This window comes from Marmota flaviventris, chromosome 6, assembly GCF_047511675.1.
Source record: "Marmota flaviventris isolate mMarFla1 chromosome 6, mMarFla1.hap1, whole genome shotgun sequence".
Classification (NCBI taxonomy): domain Eukaryota; kingdom Metazoa; phylum Chordata; class Mammalia; order Rodentia; family Sciuridae; genus Marmota; species Marmota flaviventris.
In genome coordinates, this window is record NC_092503.1 from 101,702,350 (window position 1) to 101,721,533 (window position 19,184).

General features: G+C 43.4%; 1 protein-coding gene and 1 long non-coding RNA gene across 2 annotated transcripts in view; one reads left to right on the forward strand and one right to left on the reverse strand.

The window, feature by feature from the left end:
• Nucleotides 1–19,184, forward strand: part of Tram2 (translocation associated membrane protein 2) — a 77,116-nt gene that overhangs the window by 47,334 nt on the left and 10,598 nt on the right. Inside the window, exons 3-5 of the mRNA XM_027938200.2 lie at nt 11,442–11,551; nt 12,055–12,171; nt 18,422–18,480. Coding sequence (XP_027794001.1) covers nt 11,442–11,551; nt 12,055–12,171; nt 18,422–18,480 — 286 coding nt within the window. The remainder of the gene's footprint in view (nt 1–11,441; nt 11,552–12,054; nt 12,172–18,421; nt 18,481–19,184) is intronic.
• Nucleotides 12,002–16,602, reverse strand: LOC117794903 (uncharacterized). Its single transcript, XR_004618781.2, has 2 exons — nt 16,381–16,602; nt 12,002–12,247 (listed from the first exon to the last, which is right to left on the reverse strand). It is a non-coding gene; the product is annotated as an uncharacterized lncRNA (long non-coding RNA).

The following is a 19,184-nucleotide window of genomic DNA, read 5'->3' on the forward strand; positions in this document are numbered from 1 at the left end:
TTCCTGGCTGGCAGAAATTAGTGTTGTGCCATATACTTGAAAGATTGGCATCACATATCAAACTGGGCCCCTCTGTGTAAGATGAGCTCATGGGAGACAAGAAAGAGAAGAGACAGGTGGGCAGCAGTGGCTCTGGAGATAGAAACTGAACTTGAATTACAGATGAAGCTACCCATCCTGAACCTGTGGCCCTTAGAACTGAGACTTGAGCCTCATCTAGCCTGGCCTGATACTTTTATAGTCCAGGAAATAGAGGCTCAGTGGTGATTATGTTCCCAAAGATGTACTAGTAAGGGCAGAGGAGGGGCTGGGCTGCCCATAGGCTATGCAGCACCAGAATCCAGGGAAACTTTAGCAAGGCTGGGTATTGGGCATAAGGGGATGCCCACCAATGAGACAGACCTGGCTCTGTCCTCATCCTGTTGTGCCAAACAACCACCAAGATCATCTCTGGCCTCAAGGTTCTGTCTGTATGATTAGGGAAAAAATAAACTAGAGTCACTACCGTGCCTGGCTGTAGGAAGCCTCTACCTAACACAGCTAGCCTGGACTTGATTTTTTTTCCACTAATTAAAATTTACTAGGTGTAACTATTGTGCAGAAAAGTGGACAAATAAGCAGTCTGCTTGATGGATTTTCACAAACGGAACACATCCATGCAACCTGGAGGAGTCCCCTTCCAGCCTAGACTTGATTTTATCCCGTTTCCCATCACATCCTAGAAAATTTATCCCACTGAGGGTGGAGCTTCTAAAGTCTTAAGTGAGCAGAACCCCCCAAGGTGCTATGGCTGTTGGTTAGCCAGCTCCACGCCTGCCTGGGCACTGCCTTTTCTTTCTCCTTTCGCTCTCCCACAGTGCACCCTCTGGCCCAGACTCCACCTCACATCTCTCTTGATTGTCATTGCCCCATTTCTTCTGATCATATCTTTTCTTCTTTTTAGCCAGGATTTTTTTTTCCCTAAGCACGTGTTCTTGTAATAATTTTTGTCCTCAGCTTAACAACAGGTCTCTTGAAATTGTTATTTTTATACGAGTAATAAAATGCCTAAGTTTTAGATTTTTTGTTGTTGCTGCTGCTGCGTGTGATCCTTGAGAGGTTATTTTTCCTGGATGGCTCTCAGTGAGTTTGTTTTTTAAAGCATTCTTTGCATTTGGCAGCCTATTGAATGCATGTGACATGTCTGGGGAGTGTCGTATGAAGCCACAGATTTGTAAACTGCTGTGGGTCTGTGGTCTGTGCCTGGCACCTAGAAATTCTTGTTGTATTTTTTGCCTGAATCCCACAGGGAAGGCTATATCCCTATACAAAGAAATGGTGCCTCCAGAAAATAATGCAGAATTTTAGGGCTTTTCTTACCAAATTCACTTTAACCCCATTCTCTCATCTTTTCCCATCATCATTGTATTCTTATCTTCCTATGGTAGTATAAAATTGAAGAAAATAGATTCTAAACCACAATATGAGTAAAAATGGTAACTGAAAATCTTCCACCTAGATCTTTCATTTTCTGGGCTGTGTGTGTGTGCGCGCGCGCGCGCGCATGCGTGCGTGTGTGTGTGTGTGTGTGTGTGTGTGAGAATTAGTTTCTGATCTCCTTGGCTTGTAGGTGGCTGTCTTCTCCCTGTATCTCTTCACATTGTCATCCTTCTGTGTATCTGTCTCTGTGTCCAAACTTTCAATGTTCTGAGGACACCATTCATATTGTAGGACCCACCCTAACCACCTGATTTTAACTTATTTCTGTAGAGATCCTACCTCCAAATAAGATTACATTCCAGCATTGAAGATTAGGACTTCAACAGAGGTAGGGCATGGACAGGGGTGGGGCATGATTCAGTCATAACAGCACACATTGTGTGTGTATGTATGTGTGTGTGTGTGTGTGTGTGTGTACACATGTCTGAGAACCAACATGGTGCTTGTGGTTAAAATGCCAGTGGCCTTATCTTCCAGGTTGGAAGGCCAGACAGGAAGTGGCCAGGCAGAGTGGGGGTCAGAATGCTGCCCTTTTAGGCCACATGATCCTGAATGTCTAAGCCCTGTCTTCGCTGACACCTTGGGGAGTGTGACAGGCCTTCAAGGCTCAATGAATGTACCTACTGTGTGATTTGAAGGGGTATCAGGAAGCAGAGAGGCCTGGCAGGCAGACAGTGGGTGTGGCTCTTAGCATTGGTGGTCCTGGCCCCAACCTACAAGCTTCAGATCCTACAGGCACAGTTCTGCTTGTCTCTGAGCCACAGCTGCCATGTCAGTAAACAGGGATAATACGAAGGATTACTGTGAGGAGTAAATGATGTCAGTCACCAGACATGCTCAGTGTAGTGCTTGGCCAATAAATGGCTTACAACTGTCCTTTGTATTATTTATTCTACATGAGTACCCAGATAGGTTTTTTTTCCCCCTGGTTATTGTACAGTGACTGTTCTGTTCCTTCATCTTCCGATTCTTTCTGTGGAAATGGTCATAATGGTTTCATTTATTTGTACAGAACTTTACAGTTTTTAAGTCAGTTGTCTATTTTATTTTTATAGCTTTGTGACGAAAGGGTAGTTTGTTTTATTTCTGTTGTCTAGAAGAGGTTTTATTCCTGTTGTCTAGAGTCAGAGAGACCTTAGTATTGTTCCCATCCTGGCCGTATGAACAATCACTGCTCAAATCCTTCCAGGAATTCTTATCTGCCTTCAAGTACTGCTTTGTGCAACTGAAAGTACATATTTTTTATTTTCCACTTTTTCTTTTTGGAGGGGCATGGGGAATACTAAGGATTGATCCCAGGATGCTTTATCCCTGAGCTCCATCCCCAGCTCTTTTAAAATTTTTAATTTTAACACAGGGTCTTGCTAAGTTCTTAGGGCCTCCCTAAGTTGCTGAGGCTGACTTCTAACTTGTGGTCCTCCTGCCTCAGCATCCAGCATCTCTGGGATTACATGGGTGGGCCGCCTGCCCAGCTTCTCTTTTCTTATATGAAGGGTGGAATACAATACGTTCTCTTCTGTACATTGCTTTTTTTCCACTAAATAATATATCTTAGATATCATTTTGTATCGATATGTGACTCAGTGACATGCACGTATTTGTAGGAGTACAGCATGCTGCATTTTCACATATGTCCACACCCATGTGGTCATGGTCTAGACCAAAGTGAAGCTTTCTCATGCCCCTTCCAGCAAATACTGCCTCCCAGGGGAGTCTCCATTCTCAGTCCCCTGGTTAGTTTTACCTGTTCTTCATTTCATTTATCTCTGGTTCTTTTTGTTAATAGAGTTATTCTTTAATTTTAGTTGGGTCAGAATCACTTGAAGGTATTTTTAAAAATGAATTCCTGGGCCCTTTACTCTGAGTTTGGTTGGTCAGAAACTGGGATTGGGCCCCAAGAATGTGCATTTCTAAGCTCACAGATGATTCTGATGCTGTGGCCACACTTTGAGTAGCTGTGGTACATTACAGGTTAAATATGCCTCACCCTAAATGCTTAAGAAGTGTTTTGGGTTTCAGCTATTTGGGGATTTTTGGAATATTTGCATATTTGTGAAGAGAGATCTTGGCATGGGACCCATGTGTGAACACAAATTCATTTATGTTTCATATATACCTTATTCACCTAGCCTGAAGGTAACTTTATACAGTATTTTTAGTGTGCTTGCATTTTGACTGCAATCTGTCACATAAATTTGGTTGTGCAGTTTTCTATTTGTACTACATGTCGTTGGTGCTCAAAAGATTTTGGATGTTGGATTATCAGATTAGAATGCCCAACCTGTATATCTGAATCTTATTTACTAGTTTCTTCTAGATGAAGACAACCTGGATTGCTTTTATTAGTTTACTGTTAAAAATAATTCTGTAGTGCATCACCTTGTGCGTGTGTCATTTTTATTGTGGCAAGTATGAGCTCTAGGATATGTTCCCAGAAGTGGAATTGCTGCTTTGAGGGTTGATACATTTCTAATCTCAACAGAAATTGCCAAATTACTCTCCAAAGAGGTAGTACTATTTTGCATTCCCTTAACAGCCGTGTGTAAGATGCTTCCCCACAGTCTCAGCAAGAGTGTATTTGCAAGCTTTGGGTTTTTGCCAATCTGATAGGTGTGAAATGGTGTCTCAGGTATTTGCATTTCTCTTCTATGTAAGGCTGAGCATGTTTTTCAGTGGGTAAGAGCCATTTGTGTTTCCTTTCTCTCTGAATTTTCTGTTCATATCTTTTGTCTACTTTTTACCTGCTGATTTTTTATCTTTATTCTAGGACCTTTTTACATATTAGCAAGATTAGCCTTTTAGTTCTGATCTGAATTGTAAATATTTTCCCCGGGTGATCATTTGCCTTTTTTATTTTTGTGTATGTGCTGGGAATCAAACTCAGGGCTTTGGGTATGCTAAGCAAGTGCTATATCTCTGAGCTGCACCCCAAACCTCTCAATTTTGCTTATGGTGAATTTTTTCATATCTAAGTTCTGGATTTATATATAGTATAAAAGATTTGAAATAATGTGAACAGAGTTATTTTACACATCAGATTTACAGGGATTAGAAAACAAACTGGGAGAGAAAGAAGGGCCCAGGGAATACTGTGATGCTCTTTAAGTAACCAGTTCTTCAGACAAAGGAAGAAAGCTTGTTGGCAGCTGCCGAGACTCTAATGAGTTTTGAAAAGCAGATGGGACTGCAGCAACACATGGGCAGCAGCCCAAGTGAGGAGGAGGAGGTCAGAGACTGCACAGCAGTGTTCAGACAGGGTGGAAAACGTGAAGAGAGGCAGGAGACACTGCTTACAGGTGAAGTAAGGAATATAGGAAAGTTCCTATTTGTTTTAGGAAACAAAACAGGGTCAGAGAGGTCACAGAGGTCATTAAAACAGCCAAGGTTTGCTGACTGTTTAGATCTCTTTTAATCTGTGGTCAATGACAAGCAGAGCAAGTGTCATTTTTGATGGGTCATGGGATGGCCCATCTACAGGGCAAGATCACTACTGAAGGTTTTCTCTTTCAAAGCTAATTAATTCTACACTAGTGCATATTGATATATTCCAGGGGATATGTAGATAGAAGACTTATAGAATATTGCTGTTGGAAAGGTGTTGGGTCATTTAGGCTGTCCACAGATTTGTGGCCTGTGGTCAGAGCTGGCCTGCATATGTGTTTTCTTTAGCCAATTTAGTGTTGGCTCATATATTGTTTTTTAAAATTTTTTAGTCAGTCACCAACATTTTAAAATCAGATGATTCTTGTAAAGATCTCTCTTTGCTTTTGAAATATCAGGAATCTGCCCACACTGGGCTATATCTGTCTCTCAGCCATAATGGCTGAGAAGCAGCTTCCCCACCAGTTCCCTCACCCCCATGGACACACATGCAAGAGTTTTCCGCAGTCACCACTGATCTCTGTTGTGTCTCTGACACTGAGGCTACCTGTCATTTGCCATTTATCTCAATTTTAGCTGTGTGTTTCTCTTAGAAAGGTTTAAAAGAAAGTAGATTTTTTAAAAATACTTGTTTCTCTCTCAGAGTGGAGATGTAAAAGATATACCAAGAAGATGATACATTTAAAGAAGAATAGTTAAAAGCATATTTCTGTATGGAAGTGAAGGATATTGCCTGCTTCCTCCAGTGGGTCTCCACATTGAATGACAACTGGACCACTTTGCCCGTATGTTACCCACCCACCTCACCCCTGTAGGCATTTTTCTGTGGCTCATCATCAGTTAGATCCCTTTCTGGTCTGATAGTCCAGAGACATGCCAAAACTACTTTTCTAAAAAATGATGAAAGGTTTCTGCCAAACCATTGCCATTCTTTATGAGACTCTGTAGACAGTGTAATTATTTAAGTACCAGGTAATCTTATCTGAGTAATGAGAGCCATTTTATAAGGATTGGTGAACAACCAAAACCTTTTATAATAAAAGTTTAAATCATTAGTTATCACTTTGTTTAAAGGAAGTTCTAATGCCTATTGTTCTCTAGAAAGCAGAAGGAGTCCAACCAATTTCCTTTGCTACTCTGATCAAAAATAGGAAGATAGTAAGTCAGAAAGCAGTTGAGGTGATTTGTATGAGTCAGAGCATTGCTTTTGAGAATTTGGGTCTGACACTGTTTGTTATGAGTATAGGAGAATGAGTTCAAAGGAGCAGCGTATTAGCAGCAATGAAGCCCTGGAGGAGGTTCAAGGGTTCTGTTGACCTTGATATGGCCTTTGGAGGCTGGGCTGAAGCACTGGAAACCAAGAGCTACTAAATGAACCATATCTTTACGTCTCTGAATTTTCTGAACTCTGTTACCTCATCCACTTTCTTTGTCCATCTCATGAGATGGTTAATGAGTATCAAAGAAGATAATGCATTCTGAAGAACTCTGAGATCAAAAATTGAGGGTACCGAATACAGTTAAAATTCCAGAAGGAAGTTGAGAATCATTCCCTGAAGCCAGGCCATCTGCTGGTCCTTTTGATTTTGTCACCCAGATCTATCCAACGAATTTGTCTCTATGGTTCTGCCACCCTCCTAGGGCAGGACACCTCTTCTGTCTCCCCATCTCCAGGAATTCTTGCCCTTGCCCCTGACTGCTGCCCACTTCCACCCTTGCCACTAACTCAGGCTTCATATGGCAGGAGGGGGATCTTTGTAAATGAGGAACTGAAATCCTCCAGGAACTTTTCATTAACTTTATGACACAATCCATGCATCGATCGTAGTGTGATCTATAAGTGGCCCTTTGTGATTCCTAACCTCTGCAGGCCCCCAGCCTCCCCCAACCCAGCCTTGGGTTCACTTCAGAGCACTTATCACACCTGTTGCTAGTTTTCGCTTGTGTTTTTAAAACTGTGGTAAAATACACATAAATTTTACCATCTTTGCCATTTTTAAGTGTGCAGTTCAGTGATGTTAAGTACACTCACATTGTTGTGAAATGAATCTCCAAAGCTGGGTTTGTCTTGGAAAATGGAAACTCTCTTATTCATCAAACAGTGACTCCTCATTCCCTCCTCAGCCCCTGCACCCATCAACACTTCTCCATGAATTTGACTACTCTGGGAACCTCCTACCAGTGGAATTGTAATATTAGTCTTTTTGTGACTAACTTGTTTCACTTAGCATGATATCCTCAAGTTTCATCCCATATTGGAGCTTGTGACAGAATTTCTTTCTATTCTGAGGCTGAATAACATTCTAGTGTTATTTGTACGCCACATTTGTCTGCCCATTCATCTATTGATAGACACTTGAGCTGCTTCCAGCTTCTTGCTGTTGATAGCAGTGCTGTGTGTGAGGATATACAAATACTTCATTAAGCTCTTGCTTTCAGTTCTTTTGAGTTTATGTTCAAAGTATGATTTCCAGATCATATAGTAGTTCTATTTTTAATTTTTTGAGGAACTACTGTTCTCTTTTCTATAGTGACAACATCATTTTACATTCCCACCAACAAGCACAAGTGTTCTAATTTCTCCACATCCTCACCAATACTTTTTTTTATGATAGCCACTCTAGTAGGTATGAGGTGATTTTTATGTGCATTTCCATAATGGTCAGCGATGTTAAGCATCCTTTTATGTACTTGTTAGCCATTCATATGTCTTCTTTGGAAAAATGTCAATTCAAGTTCTTTGCCCATTTTTCAAATTGAGTTGGTTTTTGTTGTTGTTGTTGCTGAGCTGAATTTCTTTAGCCACTTTTTAAAAATGTTTTTATTAATATATTATAGTTGTACATAATTTTGGGGTTCATTTTGAACTGGGATTGCATTTTTCCTGTCTTCCTCATAAAGGAGGATCAAAGGAGACAAACTTAATGGCAGCATATTTTGAAACTATAAAATAACTAAACACACTATTTCACCATCAAGACCATCATTATTAGGCAAAATGGGATTTTACTGAGTCAAACAAGTACAGCCTAAAATTTGTGAAATAACACCCATGGGGGCTTCAGGTATTTGTCTAAAGCTTCCTGAGGGTCACCTGCCTTTCTTTACTCCAAACACTATCGTTCCAAAGAGAAATGGAGAGAGTATAGAATACATGCATAGAATATAATTCACTCGAAATCAGGTCTTATTACTTCCTCTTTCCTTCTTATTTCCCTCCTTCTTGCTGTTCCCCTTCCTCTACCTACTGATCTTCCTTCTATTCATTTATAGTTTTTTTTTTTTTTTAAATTGGTGCTTTTTAGGTATACAATTGGAAGTGTGAATCCCATGACAATAGAAGGGAGATCAGTGGAGTCGAGGAAGGTGATAGGGAGGAGGGACTGGAAAAGGGAGGAATGAAATTGACCAAATTATGCTGTATACATGTATGGTTTTTAAGTATATGAGGATTTGGTATATAGTGCTGTTTTAGTTAGCTTTTTCGCTGCTATGACTAGAAGATCTGACCAGAACAATTTTAAAGGAGGAAAAGTTTATTTGAGGGTTCACAGTTTCAGAGGTCTTGGTCCTTAGAAGGTGGGCTCCATTCCTTGGGGCTCCTCCAAGTGAGGCAGAACATCATGGCAGAAGAATGTGGCAGAGGGAACCAGCTCACACAGCGATCAGAAAGCAGAGAGAGAGAGGTCTCCACTTGCCAAATACAAATATAGACACCAAAGCCATGCCCAATTCCCACCTCCTTCAGCCATATCCTAGTACTTCAGTTACCACTTAGTTAATCCTTAACAGGGGATTAATTCACTGATTGGGTTAAGACTCTTACAACCCAATCATTTCTTCTCTGAAACTTCTTGCATTGTCTCACATGTAAGCTTTTGGGTACACCTCACATCCAAACCATACCAAGTGCTAAGCTCCAAGAGGGCTGGGGCTCTGCCCACCTACCTACTACTCTCTTCCCAACCCGGTCCAGAGCCCTGCACATGGTTTGTGATAAGCATATATGCATGCGGCTCAACAGTGAAGGACACAAGAGTGTATTCACCTACCTACCTACCTTTCTTTTTTTGTGGTGCTGAGGGCCTTGCACATGCCAGGCTAGGGTTCCACTGCAGAGCTGCTCCCCAGGCTCTGTATATTCATTCTTTCAAGAAGGATTTAAGGCTGTGACCACTTCTGTTTGGAACTATAGTGTTTGGAGTAAAGAAAGGCAGGTGACCCTTAGGAAGCTTTAGAACAAACAACCTGAAGCCCCAATGGGTGTTATTTCACAAATTTTAGGCTATACTTGTTTGATTCAGTAAAATCCCATTTGGTCTTGATGGTGAAACATTGAGTGTGTTTAGTTATTTTATAGTTTCAAAATATGTTGCAATCAAGTTTGTCTCCTTTGATCCTCCCTTATGAGGAAGACAGGGAAAATGCAATCCCAGCCTCACAGATGGTCAAACAGAGACAGGAGGCCGAGTCACACGTGCATCTCTTCTCCCTCACCTACTGTGTCTTCTTAGTCCTCGGTGCCTGGTTCCCATCTGCCACCATGTCTCATTTGTTCTTCACCATCAACACCCTTCCTCCACCTTCCTGTTCTCTCCTCCTGCCTTAATTCAGCCCCCATGATTTCCTTCCTGGATCACAGGGCAGGTTCCTGACAGGTGCCCTCACCTCCAGATGTCTTCACCTCCAGGTGCCCTCACCTCCAGGAATTCTCATCTCCAGATGTGCCACTGTTCAGGCTGCTGAGTAAATTTTCCAAAACCCAAGTCTCATTGTTTTCCTGTCTAATTTGAATTTTTGGATATCTTCTCTTTGTCTTCAGGATATCAGTGGCACACAGGCCATTCACGACAGTTTCCTTGTTTGCCCTAACTCCCTTCCTGCTGCCCCAGTACCCTTCCCTGCACCCTTGGCAGATGCTGATTTCTCTGCCTAGGATGCCCACACCACTATCTGCCTATTCTTGGATTTCCATGTATCCCATTCACTGACCAGGGACCCCTGCACTTCCACCCCAGCTAGAGCCCAGCCTTCTTGGTGTGGCCCTCTGCGTTTGCCATTTGGCAGCATGTGCCTTTCTGTAGTGTAATTGTATGTTTGTCAGTCTCCTTGCTGGACTGTGCAATTGGTTACCAAGGACAGTGTCTTTTTTTTTGTTCCATAGTACTGAGGTTTGAACCCACAGGTGCTCTAATCCCAGCCCTTTTTATTTATTTTTTAAATTTTGAAACCAAGTATTGCAGAGTTGCCCAGGCTGACCTCTAACCTGTGATCCTCCTGACTCAGCCTCCAGAGTTACTGGGATTACAAGCACATGCCATTGTGCCCCTGCCTGGCAGGCAGCATCTTTTATCTCCCTATTTCACAGGTTAGCCCATGACCTCTCACAGAGTAGATCTTTGTGGAAAAGAGGAGGGAAAGCGAAAAGGAAAGTTTGTCTGATTTCAAAGTTCATGTTCTCTCTGTCCTTGACACCACCCATTGTCACATTCTCCTAGTCCACGGTGTGTTGAGGTTAAGGGTGACTCTCACAGTGATCCTGTTTGACTTTACTTCATCCTCTGGCCAGCCAGACCCTGGTCTACCTCTGGTAAATGCATTCCAACAAAGCAATGACTCATGTGTATGACTCAGGGCAACACAGCACAGCTGGAGAGGAAGCCTGAGTGTCTGCCCAGAGCATGCTGGTTACAGAGCTGCAAGATCCCGACAGGCATTCCCCAGGCTCCTGCAGCCTTGCCGCCTGCTCACTGGAGCCAGCCTCTGTCTGTGGAGAAGGCTGCAGTGGCAGAGTTTTACAAGACTTCTATGTCTGGGATTCCATCTAATTTATTACCATTATCTAATAAATCCCTATTTGTTGCAGGCTTGCTGTAAGTTATAAGTATTGTAATAAGCATCTGGCATACAGATTATCTCATTTAATCCTTATAGTAGCCCAACAGTAACAAATACTCATATAGCACTTACTACGTGTTAAACACTGTTGTAAGCACTTTATACTAATAAATTCATCTATTTCTCAAAATAACCCTGTATTTGTCATCCTCACTTTACTGATGAGGAAACTGAAGCATTTAAAGGTTACACATAGAGGTCACATGGGTTGCAAAAGACAGAGCTGTGATACAAACTCAGGCAGTCAAGCTTCTGAGTTCACACTCTTAACCTATGCTGTGCTGCCCTGATGGAGTGTAACTATAGTCCCATTTTACAGGGGAGGAAATGAAGGCACAGAAAGGTTAGTTACTTAAAAAAGACACACAACCAGCTTGTGATGGAGCCAACTGTGAAAATTGGTTGTCTTCAACCCCTGGCTCCTAACCACTGTACTCTCCTGCCCAGACTTAGGAGACATACAGTCATCAAAATATGGTGATACACTTAGCCCTCCCTGATTTGTGCTTCACAAGGGCCAAGTCCAGAGGTTGGATAGGATGCTGGGGCAGAAACATTCTTCTAAGTCTAGTGCTACAGCAAACAGTGTCTGATGGCACATCCTGCTTCTCATGTCTTCACTTTGGGGCCGCAGAGCTTTCCTCATCCTGGGGATGCTGATGGAGCTTTTCTTACCCCCACAGACAGTGAGACGGTGCACTACCACTACGGCCCGAAGGACCTGGTAACAATCTTGTTCTACATCTTCATCACCATCATCTTGCACGCTGTGGTTCAAGAATACATTTTAGATGTAAGTGCAATGTCTGGATTCTGAGATCAGGAGCTGGGGAGATGCCTTGGGGTAGAGGACCTTGCCTTGGAGGAAACTACAGTTTTGAATCCGTGCACCTCCTAATTTGTATCCCCTGGCTGATCCTATTGATGGACTTCCCTTACCACAGTTTGTCCTCAACATCCTTCATTAATCAGCACATGGGACAGCAGTATTTATTACACAGGAGAAACTGTCTGAAATATGACAAGACTGTCCTTATGGGTCTGTTGTACGTGACATGATTAAGGGCTGTTTTCTTTATGTATAAGGAAAAGATGTGAGTCTTGCTGTTTTTTCAAAACGTTTGCCTTAAGCTAAGCACTGTATGTATGCAGTAGGCTTGCACTAATAACTTGGTTTATAGTAGGGCTCAGACTTCCAACAATGTTTAATCCTTTCATGGGGAGGAAATGAGTTTGAAATCTGTCAGATATGAATGCTCTTGTTTATTGATATGTGGGGTTTTCTTTATCCTTTAGAAAATCAGCAAACGGCTTCATCTCTCCAAAGTCAAACACAGCAAGTTCAATGAATCTGGACAGCTGGTCGTCTTTCATCTCAGCTCAGTGGTGTGGTGCTTCTACGTGGTGTTGACGGTGAGTGGCCCTCGGGACTGCTGATGGGTGAGAGGCAGCTCTGTCTCTTGTATTGCTGATGAATGACCACAAAGGGCTTGCAGAGAAGAAGAAGAGTAAGGCGTAACTTTCTTAGAACTAAAACTCTTTGCACTCACATAGTATTTCATGAGAGGCTAAATGACATAGATGCCACTTTATAGCATGTACCTACACAGCACTATATAGTTTCACCAGGCCAATTCCATAAGGTTGATTTCATGTCCATTCCAGTACCTGTGTTATAGACTGAAGAATCTCAAGCTCAGATATTGCAGATTATCTGTAGCTATGTGTTTCCAAGGATGGCTTGGCCTTGGAAGTCCAGCTCCAAATCCAGCTTACTTTCTGCTTTGCTGCATTGGCCTCCCATACACAAGGCCAGCATTGCCCTGTCTACATAGTGCCCTTTCCCACACTTGCCTACAGGACCAAATGATTTATTCCTCCCCTTTCTACAATAGGATTTATTTCAAGCCATCTTTGATACAGCAGAATTTCTTCTTATAAAGGAATGTGGATCGTCCTTTGAGGTTCACTATAACAAGACCCTGCCTGTCATGCTAGGAAGTTTTTAATTAATACCTACTCTTCCCTGGAATCCCTCCTGTCTATAACCTGGTCCCATGAGAAATCCCGACCTTGGGCGTAGAAAATTCATCGACCCTATGACCTCTTTGCGATTTCCTTTCCTGCCTCCCACACATTCCTCCTCTGTGCCTTCTGTGACAGGGATGGGCCCAGAGCTGAATATGGACTTAATATTCCTAAAGCAAGAGTTAACATGTCCTTTTGTATATTGCTTTTATTCCTATTATTATTTCATTGTAAAGTGGTTTTTCTAAGCAGTACACTAGGAATTTTAAATGAGGGACCTAAGACTATTATTCTCTTGAGCTGAAGTCCATGTCATTCTCCTCTGGTGGACTTACCTTGCATATACCCTTCCCTTGTCCTGAAACTGGAGTTTCAGGCGTCTCCCCACCCCCAGTGAGTTCATGCCAGCCTCTGGAGACCTTAGCTGCTTTGAGGTAGAATGGCCTCAGGATACCCAAGGACATGTAACTCAACTGATCTTTCATGGGAAATATTGCCTCATCTGTGACTCACTTTACCCTTTCAGACTCACCCCCAGACATTCCACCCTAGCTGTGACACATGGGGGCCAGATTTGGAGGCCAGAGCGAAGTTACAATACCCTTTTTAGCGTGTGAAGCACTCAACTGTTGTCTTGCTTCTCAGTCCTTTACAGACTAGAAAAGGATGATGGAAATTAGTTTGGAAGCATGGAGGGCTTTTCTTGGGGAAATTCCAAACAGTCTTTTATGTTGGGTGGTGAGAGCAGTTCCCCACTCAGCACGTTCAGCAGGACATAGAGACCAGGGAAACATACAGAGTTCTGGTGATCCTACCTCTTAGTAACACCGCTAGACTCCTTGCCTCATTATCTGCGTGGGAGGAAAGTGATGGAGGAGCAAGAGGAATTCTATAAAAGGAGTAAAAAAATGCTAGTTTTTTTAAACTCAGAGTTTTCTCTTATGATGCAAATTTTTCATGATTCTTCTCTTTCTTTCATTTTCCAGTCAGCTCATCAGTGGGTCCAACAGCTCTGTGCCCCAGAACGCACTGAGATTCTGTCTGTTGCTTTCTACCTGTATAGCTACTCCTAGCCCAGTGGTCTAGGAATTTGTCCCTCTGGGGACACCTGGCAACAGGTTGCTGGCACACAGTGGGTGGAGCTCGGGAATGCTACCAAATACCCTTCACTGCAGAGGACAAATCCCACAGCCAAGAGTTTTCTGACCCAGATGTCAGCAGTATCGAGGTTGTAAATCCTGAGTGCCTGTTATTTCTCACCTGCACACTGAATGTCCTCCTTCCAGAGGGAGGCTGTGTCCACTCTGTGCCCCCCCCTCCCCCCGCCCCAATCCATTAACTGCTCTACCAGATGGATCTGTACAAAACCCAGGTAAAATCATGCATTTACCCTGCTTAAAAGCTCTTCTCATAGCTGAAGTAAAACTGGCTTTTTTTCCCCCTCACTCATGTCATATGGGCCTTGCTGGCCTAACTGGTCTGATCTGAGGGGACACAGCCCTGCTGTGTCCACCTTTGTTCCTCTTACTGTTCTGGCCATTTCTGTTTCCTAGACTTTGTACTAGTGGTTCCTCTGCTCAAGTGCTACTTCCACAGGCATCACATGTCCATCTCCTTCTTGCTATCCAGTCTCCACCTAAGTGTTACCTCATTTGCATTTTATGCATTGCACCCATTACTGGTGTTCTGGTTCATGTGTAGTTCTCTGTGCCTGCCTCACACTGGACCCTGAGCTATTTGCTAGCAGGCACCATGCTTATGCTATACCCTTTATAGAGTGCCTGACGTATACTAAGTGCTCATTAAATATTGGCTGTGAGGAATGACTAGGCTGCACATGATCTTATTTCTCTAGCCTTCAACAATTTTTTATGTAATGAATTGATGATTTTCATAAACATCATAGACGATCATATTTTTAAAGTAATACAAAAAAGTTTAAAAAAAAAAAAGGAAAAATATATCCCAAATCCCTTTTACCAAAAATACCAGTTTTATTTGGTGTTTGATTTAGGCATTTTTCTAGTATATGTGCAGAGTGATGGGAGTATGGCTGGACCAACCAAATAAGAACATCAATCTTTGACTTTCAATTTATCTTTGATATATCATTCATTGTTCAGGGAAAAAGAGGAAGAAAAAAAAACATAATAAAACTCCACTGGAGAATGCAGGGTGGGTGAGCATTTGCCTGACTTCTTTGGTATGTCTGACTTTCATATTTTAAAACCTAAAACCCACTGGTCAGTGAGAATCTGGTGGAGGGGAATTAGTGTCAGAACTGGTTGCTACTAATAGACTAGTCACCTTGGAGCAGATTTGTAGCACATGGTTGTTCCTGATGAACAAATAATATAGGGAATGCCTGATTCTAGCAACTGGCTGGGTTATGTCTGGCTTCTGCTGTTTTTGTGGTTCTTTCTGATCATTCCCCAGAAAGGAAGGCTCTTGTGGAAGCAGAAGGAATCGCTCCAGCACGCTGAGGCCTTGCTTAGCTTATGAGTTGATGTGCAGAGTCACAAGAGAACAAAGGATTTCAAGAACTCCCCCAAACCATCTGCAGAGGCCTTGGGCGGATGGGGTTCGGAAGGAGTTACAGGTGCTTGCTGTGCCTCTCTGGCCCCCAGGAACTCAGGTGTCTTGGCATGTCTAAGCTCAGAGGTGGCCCAGCCCAGCTCTCCCTCAGACAGCTGCCTGGACAGAGGTCTGGAAAAGGCTGTTCTCAGAGCAGTGAGTCATTTTTCCTCTGGCTCTCTCAGCTTTCCTCCCTCCGCCCATCCTCCTCCAGTCCCAGTGGACTGGACATTCACAAGAAGGCAGCATTTTTCTGGAGAGTTTTCTTGGCGTGTTGGCTTCCAGATTCTGACCTCTTTGTCTCTTAAGTGAAGAGGCCAAGCAGAGGGGGTTCCCATTTGCAAGTCACAAGACCCTGCAGGCTGCGGCATTCTCACAGCGCTGCTTTTCTTGGCCCATCTTTTTTTTTTTTTTGGCAGAAGTGCCTCTTCCACCTCAGTCCCAGAAGTACCATTTTTCCTGTGAAGTGCATTGCTGCTTCCTCTAGGAAGGGTTGTTCTCACCCCTCTGATTTCCCTGGAAGGAAGCAAGAGAGTGTGGAAGACCAGGTGTCACTGTGCCTGAGGTCAGATCTGATGTGTTAATGGCAAAAAGGGGAGGCGAATGGGTAGCAGCAATGTGGGTGTGTGAAAGAGCTCACTGCCACCACCCTGATGTCCACAGCTTCCTGCCTCTGTGTGTGACCAAGGGAGTGGGGTGGAGGTGTGAGAAGAGATTGTAATTGGGGCCATAGGGTTTGAGTGAGACTTTTCCTTCCATTGTAAGTTATTGTGACTACATTGGGATGTGTATCTGATTGGGTCTATCAGGTCATTGTGCTCATGGGGTCCCAAGTTATGGCACTGGGGCAGTGTGGATTGTACCCAAAATGATAGGCCAGAGGGCAGTTAGTGATCGAGGGTGGATCAGGCCTCAGTTGGAAATACAATCTCAGATCCAACAGACAGTAGACTAGAGTGCTTCTCACTAAACCAGTTGACCTTCTCATCCCCCTGAGCATTGTAAAACCCCTGCTCTTACCTTTGGAGCAAACAGTCAAGGTTCTCAGTCTTCTCATCAAATCCACCGTTGTAGACAGCTTTTTCACCACTGTGACTAAAAGATTCCACCAGCACACTTGTAGAAGAAAAAAGGTTTATTCAGGGCTCACAGTTTCAGAAGTCTCCATACATAAGACAGTAAGCTCCATTCTTTGGGGCTTAAGGTGAGACAGAACATCATGGCAGAAGAGTGTGGCAGAGGGAAACATCTCACATGATGATCAGAAAACAGAGAGAGGTCTCCACTTGCCAGCTACAAATACATACCTCATAGCCACATCCCCAATGAACCACTTCCTCCAGCCACACCCCACTTGCCACCAGTTAACACTAAGTTAATCACTGATTAGCTTAAGGATATAACCCAGTCATTTCTCCTCTGAACTTTGCATTGTCTCATATATGAGCTTTTGGGGGATACCATGTCTAAACCATACAGCTACCAGCTTAACTGATTTTCTGATTACTGAAGTAACCTTCTTGGAGTTCTAGAACCAGGAAATTGGTGGCCTAGCTTAGATTTTTAGCTGTGCTACTGAAAAACCATCTCATTTCAGATCTTTTCTCTATTCCATTTCCTTCTCTCTTCAAGAGGTCATACTAATCTAAACTTCTCTGAGTAACAAACAAGAGACCTCATTTTTTTTCCCCCAGAAGAAATTGTTTAAAGCATCCGTCATTCATTTATTCAACTAACATATTGTTATTAGACTCTGTGTCAGTTGATTCTTGCTGAAGGTGGACTTTTTCCTCCTATGTTTTACAATCTTGGATTATAAGCTCATCTTTTACATTTCAAGGGTTTATCTGTGGGAATCCCATGTATCCTTAGGTGATAGTATGTCCTCAGGGTATCACTGGACTACAACATGCTGTTAGTACTGATTTATCAGCCTGGTGGTTCCTGAATCACCGAGGTGGTTTGAACTCCAGACCCAGGCGAGAGCAAACCTGACATTGTGGGTATTTGGGGCAAATATTTTTGTTTTCGTCCTTGGCCTGACTAAGCAGACTTTTTTTTTTTTTTTTTTTTTGGATCAGCAACACTTTCTAGACTACTTTTTCTCTGAGGTTGTAGCCCTTCAAGGGTCCTCATTTCATACTTGCATCTTGGGTTCCACCTCCCAAGGCACTGTCTTCTGTATGGGCACTACAACCCTGGTCCTAAGACTGTGCCTTCTGGGCTGCTACAGGTCACTTACTACTCTGGCTTCTAGTTCCCTGTTTCTTTGGGTCCTGGAAGTGGGGGTGGGGTTTCCCTTATCTTCTTGTGAGCTCTGCTTTGCTATTAAAAGCATATTTGTTATATTCCATTTCTAGATGTTGTGTGATGGGAATGTTTTCAGGTTACTTCCCCCTCTGTGTATAGGGTGTGGGCTACTTGTTAGGGACATAAAGGAGAGCAAGAAAATGCTCTAGTGTGATGGAACTTCACTAGAGTGTTGGAGACACGTGGCAATCATGATGCAACATAAGATTGGGGTCAGAGTCCTGATGCACAGTGAGGTTTGCAGGGCCCTGCTGTTCTTCTTATTTATGGTAATCTGAAAAGTCAGTCTCAGCTTTCAGTTTTCCAGTGGAAGTTGATTCTAGTTCGTTTGCTTATTCATTCTGTAAGCATTTTCTGAGTGCCTACAGGCCAGGCATGGTACTAGACATTGTCCAAGAACTATCAGGTTGATTTCCAACAATAACTCTGCTGAGATGGTATTCATAACCTCATTTTACAGCTTATGGGAACAAATGAACTTGTTTGGCAGAGACAGCTGGTACATGTCAGGTCCACATTCAGACCCAGGTGTCCAGACCCTGAACATGGCACTTCCCACTAGATCATGGCTTTCACTGGTGGAAGAGAGCCAGTGGGTCCCAGGTATAGGCATTCTATGTCTTCACATTTCCTATTCCTTACTCTTTTCAGCACGTGGGGGTTGGGTGCAGCCATGACCCCTGGACCAGTGACAGGACCCCAGTGGGTCCCATGTTCACATCTCTAAGTGCTCTCTTCTCACCCACCACAGGAAGGATACTTAACAAACCCAAGAAGCCTCTGGGAAGACTACCCGCATGTGTACCTCTCGTGAGTATTCTTGTGCCTGGTCCCCAGGGAGGAGCAAGTGGTCCCCTGGCTTCTCATCCCACAGTGTGGCCAGAACATTACAGGGCCAACTGGCATGAGGACCAGATCATGTCCTGAGCCTATTGAGGCATAGTGTTGTGGGCAGTAGGCCTGTGTATGGCTGTTTCCTCCCAGAGAATCCCCAGATGGAATGTCACCTGCACTGGCTCTTCCCACAGAGGCACCTAAACTGACAGATACAAAGTAGAACTCCCCACAGAGTCTTTTGGCTTTGTGCCATTCACAGCACATCTTCCTGTCCATCCTCTGTGGCTGATGCTCTGTCAGAGGCAGCATCCCATACCTCTCTGGTGCTGCCATGTCTCAGGCCCATCTCTAGTTTCCAGGAGGCCACTTTTTGCCTCTCCTATGACCTTTCAGAGCAACAATAGCAAAGGATGTAGAGCTGAGCTAGATCTTCCTTTGCTACTTGAATCCAGCCATTGTTCATTGTGTTCTATGGTCACCATGTCCATCCAAAGTGCCCTGGAATCAGCGCCTTCCTCAGCTTTCCCTTCTGGAGGCTGAAGAACTCCTCCTCCTTTGTATACTTGTGATACTGCTTTTTTCTTCCATGGACTTTACATGTCCCTTTAGATGGTCTTGTATATGGCATGGCCACTGTGGATGTAGTGGTGGCAGGCCTTGCCCCCAGCTCCTGGACC